Genomic DNA, 6000 nt, shown 5'->3' with positions numbered 1-6000 from the left:
ATCTTCCCCTTTGGTAACTCTCCCTTGTGGTATTCTTAGGCTCAACCTCCCTGTTTGTGGGTAAAAAAATTCTTTAGGCTCAATTCCCCTTATGGTAAAAAACAAATTCTGTAGGCTCAACCTCTTCCTTTTTTGTGGTATTCTTTAGGCTCAATCTCCCCTTATGGTAAAAATTCTGTAGGCTCAACCTCCGTTTGTGGTAAAAATTTTGTAGGCTTAACCTCTCCTTGTGGTAAAAATTCTGTAGTCTCAACTTCCTCTTGTGGTAAAAATTCTCTAGACTCAATCTCCCCTTATGGTAAAAATTCTGTAGGCTCAACCTCCCTTTGCGGTAAAAATTCTGAAAGCTCAATCTCCCCTATGGTAAAAATTCTGTAGGCTCAACCTCCCTTTGTGGTAAAAATTCTGGAGGCTCAACCTCCCTTTGTGGTAAAAATTCTGGAAGCTCAATCTCCCCTATGGTAAATATTATTTAGGCTCGACCTCCCTTTGTGGTGAAAATTCTGTAGTCTCAACTTCCTCTTGTGGTAAAAATTCTGTAGTCTCAATCTCCCCTTATGCTAAAAATTCTGTAGGCTCAACCTCCCTTTGTGGTAAAAATTCTGGAAGCTCAATCTCCCCTATGGTAAAAATTCTGTAGGCTTAACCTCCCCTTATGGTAAAAATTCTGTAGTATCAACCTCTCCTTGTTGTGAAAATGCTGTAGTCTCAATCTCCCTTTATGGTAAAAATTCTGTAGGCTCAACCTCCCTTTGTGGTAAAAATTCTTTAGGCTCACCATCCCATTGCGGTAAAAATTCTGTAGGCTCAACCTCCCTCTGTGGTAAAAATTCTGTAGTCTCAACCTCTCCTTATGGTAAAAATTCTGTAGTCTCAACCTCTCCTTGTGGTAAAAATTCTGTAGTCTCAATCTCCCATTATGGTAAAAATTCTGTAGGCTCAACCTCCCTTTGTGGTAAAAATTCTTTAGGCTTAACCTCCCATTGTGTTAAAAATTTTGTAGGCTCAACCTCCCTTTGTGGTAAAAATTCTGTAGGCCTAACCTCCCATTGTGGTAAAAATTCTGTTGTCTCAACCTCCCCTTGTGGTAAAAATTCTGTAGTGTCAACCTCCCATTGTGGTAAAAAGGATTTGATCTCGACCTCCCTTTGTGGTAAAAATTCTGTAGGCTCAACCTCCCCTTGTGGTAAAAATTCTTTACGCTCAATCTCCCCTTACAGTAAAAATACTGTAGGCTCAACCTCCCCTTGTGGTAAAAATTCCCTAGTCTCAACCTCTCCTTATGGTAAAAATTCTGTAGTCTCAATCTCCCCTTATGGTAAAAATTCTGTAGGCTCAACCTCCCTTTGTGGTAAAAATTCTTTAGGCTCAATCTCCCCCTATGGTGAAAATTCTTTAGGCTCGAACTCCCCTTGTGGTAAAAATTCTGTAGTCTCAACCTCTCCTGGTTGTAAAAATTCTGTAGGCTCAACCTCCCTTTGTGGTAAAAATTCTTTAGGCACAATCTCCCCATATGGTAAAAATTCTGTAGTCTCAACTTCCCCTTGTGGTAAAAATTCTTTAGGCTCAATCTCCCCTTATGCTAAAAATTCTGTAGTTTCAACCTCCCCTTGTGGTAAAAATTCTGTAGTCTCAACCTCCCTTTGTGGTAAAAATTCCTTAGGCTCATTCTCACCTTATGGTAGAAATTCTGTAGGCTCAAACTCCCCTTGTAGTAAAAATTCATTAGTGTCAACCTCCCCTTGTGGTAAAAATTCTGTAGGCTCGACCTCCCCTTGTGTTAAAAATTCTGTAGTCTCGACCTCCCCTTATGGTAAAAATTCTGCAGTCTCAACCTCTCCTTGTGGTAAAAATTCTGTAGTGTCAACCTCTCCTTGTGGTAAAAATTCTGTAGTGTCAACCTCTCCTTGTGGTAAAAATTCTGTAGTCTCAACCTCTCCTTGTGGTAAAAATTCTGTAGTGTCAACCTCTCCTTATGGTAAAAATTTTGTAGTATCAACCTCCCCTTGTGGTAAAAATTCTGTAGTGTCAACCTCTCCTTGTGGTAAAAATTCTTTAGGCTCAACCTCCTCTTGTGGTAAAAATTCTGTAGGCTCAACCTGCCGTTGTGGTAAAAATTCCCTAGTCTCAACCTCTCCTTGTGGTAAAAATTCTGTAGTCTCAATCTCCCTTTATGGTAAAAATTCTGTGGTCTCAACTTTCCTTTGTGGTAAAAATTCTATAGGCTCAATCTCCCCTTATGGTGAAAATTCTTTAGGCTCGACCTCCCCTTGTGGTAAGAATTCTGTAGTTTCAACCTCTCCTTGTTGTAAAAATTCTGTAGGCTCAATCTCCACTATGATAAAAATTTTGTAGGCTCAACCTCCCTTTGTGGTAATAATTCTTTAGGCACAATCTCCCCTTATGGTAAAAATTCTGTAGGCTCAATCTCCCCTTATGGTAAAAATACTGTAATATGAACTTCCCCTTGTAGTAAAAATTCTTTAGGGTCAATCTCCCCTTATGGTAAAAATTCTGTAGTGTCAACCTCCCCTTGTGGTAAAAATTCTGTAGTCTCAACCTCCCTTTGTGGCAAAAATTTTTTAGGCTCATTCTCCCCTTATGGTAAAAATTCTGTAGGCTCAACCTCCCCTTATGGTAAAAATTCTGTAGTGTCAACCTCCCCTTGTGGTAAAAATTCTGTAGGCTCGACCTCCCCTTGTGTTAAAAATTCTGTAGTCTCAACCTCCCCTTATGGTAAAAATTCTGTAGTCTCAACCTCTCCTTGTGGTAAAAATTCTGTGGTGTCAACCTCTCCTTGTGGTAAAAATTCTGTAGTCTCAACCTCTCCTTGTGGTAAAAATTCTGTAGTCTCAACCTCTCCTTGTGGTAAAAATTCTGTAGTCTCAACCTCTCCTTGTGGTAAAAATTCTGTAGTGTCAACCTCTCCTTATGGTAAAAATTTTGTAGTGTCAACCTCCCCTTGTGGTAAAAATTCTGTAGTATCAACCTCTCCTTGTGGTAAAAATTGTTTAGGCTCAACCTTTTCTTGTGGTAAAAAGTCTGTAGTCTCAACCTCTCCTTGTGGTAAAAATTCTGTAGTTTCAACCTCTCCTTGTGGTTAAAAATTCTGTAGGCTCAACCTCTCCTTGTGGTAAAAATTCTGTAGACTCAACCTCCCCTTGTGGTAAAAATTCTGTAGTCTCAACCTCTCCTTGTGGTAAAATTCTGTAGGCCTCAACCTCTCCTTGTGGTAAAAACTTGTTTAGTCTAACCTCTCCTTGTGGTAAAAATAAATTCTGTTTAGCGTCAACTTCCTTGTGGTTACAAAATCCTTTTTGTAAGTCTCAAACTCTCCCTTGTGGTAAAAAAATTCTGTTAGTAAAGCAACCCTCTCCTTGGTGGTATTAAAAATTCTTGTAAAATTAGGCTCAAACCTCTCCTAGTGGTAAAAATTCTGTAGTCTCAACCTCTCCTTGTGGTAAAAATTCTGTAGTCTCGACCTCCCTTTGTAGTAAAAATTCTGTAGGCTCAACCTCCAATTGTGGAGAAAATTCTGTAGTGTCAATCTCCCCTTGAGGTAAAAATTCTGTAGACTCAACCTCCTCTTTTGGTGCAAATTCTGTAGTCACAACCTCCCCTTGTTGTAAAAATTCTGTAGGCTCGACCTTTCTTTGTGGTAAAGATTTCTTAAGCTCGAACTCCTCTTGTGGTAAAAATTCTGTAGTCTCAACCTCCCCTTGTGGTAAAAATTCTGTAGGCTCGACCTCCCCTTGTGGTAAAAATTCTGTAGTCTCTACCTTCCCTTGTGGTAAAAATTCTGTAGGCTCAACCTCAACTTGTGGTAAAAATTCTGTAGGCTCGACCTCCCCTTGTGGTAAAAATTCTGTAGGCTCGACCTCCCCTTGTGGTAAAAATTCTTTAGGCTCGACCTTTCATTGTGGTAAAGATTTCTTAGTCTCGAACTCCCCTTGTGGTAAAAAATCTGTAGTCTCAAACTCCCCTTGTGATAAAAATTTTGTAGTCTCAACTTCCTATTGGGGTAAAAATTCTGTAGGCTCGACCTCCCCTTGTGTTAAAAATTCTTTAGGCTCAACCTTTCATTGTGGTAAAGATTTTTAGGCGTGATCTCCCCTTGTGGTAAAAATTCTGTAGGCCTCGACCCCCCCTTTGTGGAAAAAGTTTTTTTTAAAAAAAATTTTCTTAGGCTCGACTTTTCATTGTGGTAAAGATTTTAGGCGTGACTTCCCCTTGTGGTAAAAATTCTGTAGGCTCGACCTCCCCTTGTGTTAAAAATTCTTTAGGCTCGACTTTTCATTGTGGTAAAGATTTTTAGGCGTGACTTCCCCTTGTGGTAAAAATTCTGTAGGTGCGACCTCCCCTTGTGGTAAAAATTCTGTAGGCTCAACCTCCCTTTGTGGTAAAAATTCTTTAGGGTTTACCTCCCCTTGTGGTAAAAATTCTGTAGGCTCGAACTCCCCTTGTGGTAAAAATTCTGTAGGCTCGACCTCCCCTTGTGGTAAAAATTCTGTAGGCTCGACCTCCCCTTGTGGTAAAAATTCTGTAGGCTCGACCTCCCCTTGTGGTAATATTTCTTTAGGCTCGACCTCTCATTTTGGTAAAGATTCCTTAGGCGTGACCTCCCCTTGTGGTAAAAATTCTGTAGGCTCGACCTCCCCTTGTGGTAAAAATTCTGTAGGCTCGACCTCCCCTTGTGGTAAAAATTCTGTAGGCTCGACCTCCCCTTGTGGTAAAATTCTGTAGGCTCGACCTCCCCTTGTGGTAAAAATTTTGTATGGTAAAAATTCTGTAGCCTTGACCTCCCCTTATGATAAAAATTCTTTAGGCTTGACCTCCCCTTGTGGTAAAAATTCTTTATGCTCGACCTCCCCTTGTGGTAAAAATTTTGTAGGCGCAACCTCCCCTTGTGGTAAAAATTCTGTAGGCTTGACCTCCCCTTATGATAAAAATTCTGTAGGCTCGACATCCCCTTTTGGTAAAATTCTTTAGGCTCGACCTCCCTTTGTGGTAAAAATTCTTTAGGCTCGACTTCCCCTTGTGGTAAAAATTCTGTAGGGTCAACCTCCCCTTGTGGTAAAAATTTTGTAGGCTCGACCTCCCCTTGTGTTAAAAATTCTGTAGTCTCGACCTCCCTTTATGGTAAAAATTTTGTAGTGTCAACCTCTCCTTGTGGTAAAAATTCTGTAGTGTCAACCTCTCCTTGTGGTAAAAATTCTGTAGTCCCAACCTCTCCTTGTGGTAAAAATTCTGTAGTCTCAACCTCTCCTTGTGGTAAAAATTCTGTAGTCTCAACCTCTCCTTGTGGTAAAAATTCTGTAGTCTCAACCTCTCCTTATGGTAAAAATTTTGTAGTGTCAACCTCCCCTTGTGGTAAAAATTCTGTAGTGTCAACCTCTCCTTGTGGTAAAAATTCTTTAAGCTTAACCTCTTCTTGTGGTAAAAATTCTGTAGTGTCAACCTCTCCTTGTGGTAAAAATTCTGTAGTGTCAACCTCTCCTTGTGGTAAAAATTCTGTAGGCTCAACCTCTCCTTGTGGTAAAAATTCTGTAGACTCAACCTCCCCTTGTGGTATAAATTCTGTAGTGTCAACCTCTCCTTATGGTAAAAATTCTGTAGTATCAACCTCTCCTTGTGGTAAAAATTCTGTAGTCTTAACCTCTCCTTGTGGTAAAAATTCTGTAGGCTCAACCTCTCCTTGTGGTAAAAATTCTGTAGTGTCAACCTCTCCTTGTGGTAAAAATTCTGTAGGCTTAACCTCTCTTTGTTGTAAAAATTCTATAGTCTCGACCTCCCTTTGTAGTAAAAATTCTGTAGGCTCAACCTCCAATTGTGGAGAAAATTCTGTAGGGTCAATCTCCCCTTGAGGTAAAAATTCTGTAGACTCAACTTCCTCTTGTGGTGCAAATTCTGTAGTCACAACCTCCCCTTGTTGTAAAAACTCTGTAGTCCCAACCTCCCGTTGTGGTAAAAATTCTTTAGGCTCGACCTTTTATTGTGGTA

General features: G+C 40.2%; 2 protein-coding genes across 2 annotated transcripts in view; both read left to right on the top strand.

Moving 5' to 3' along the window:
* Window positions 1-6000, top strand: part of LOC135225877 (nitric oxide synthase-like protein) — a 467757-nt gene that overhangs the window by 159544 nt on the left and 302213 nt on the right.
* The window catches only part of LOC135220274 (mucin-2-like), a 116648-nt gene that overhangs the window by 104814 nt on the left and 5834 nt on the right, over window positions 1-6000 (top strand). Inside the window, exons 5-9 of the mRNA XM_064257537.1 lie at window positions 1004-2275; window positions 2620-3000; window positions 3740-3922; window positions 4448-4729; window positions 5023-5733. Of these exons, the coding sequence (XP_064113607.1) occupies window positions 1004-2275; window positions 2620-3000; window positions 3740-3922; window positions 4448-4729; window positions 5023-5733 (2829 nt within the window). The remainder of the gene's footprint in view (window positions 1-1003; window positions 2276-2619; window positions 3001-3739; window positions 3923-4447; window positions 4730-5022; window positions 5734-6000) is intronic.

Source organism: Macrobrachium nipponense, chromosome 20, assembly GCF_015104395.2.
Source record: "Macrobrachium nipponense isolate FS-2020 chromosome 20, ASM1510439v2, whole genome shotgun sequence".
Lineage (NCBI taxonomy): Eukaryota > Metazoa > Arthropoda > Malacostraca > Decapoda > Palaemonidae > Macrobrachium > Macrobrachium nipponense.
This window is presented reverse-complemented; position numbering and strand designations above follow the sequence as displayed.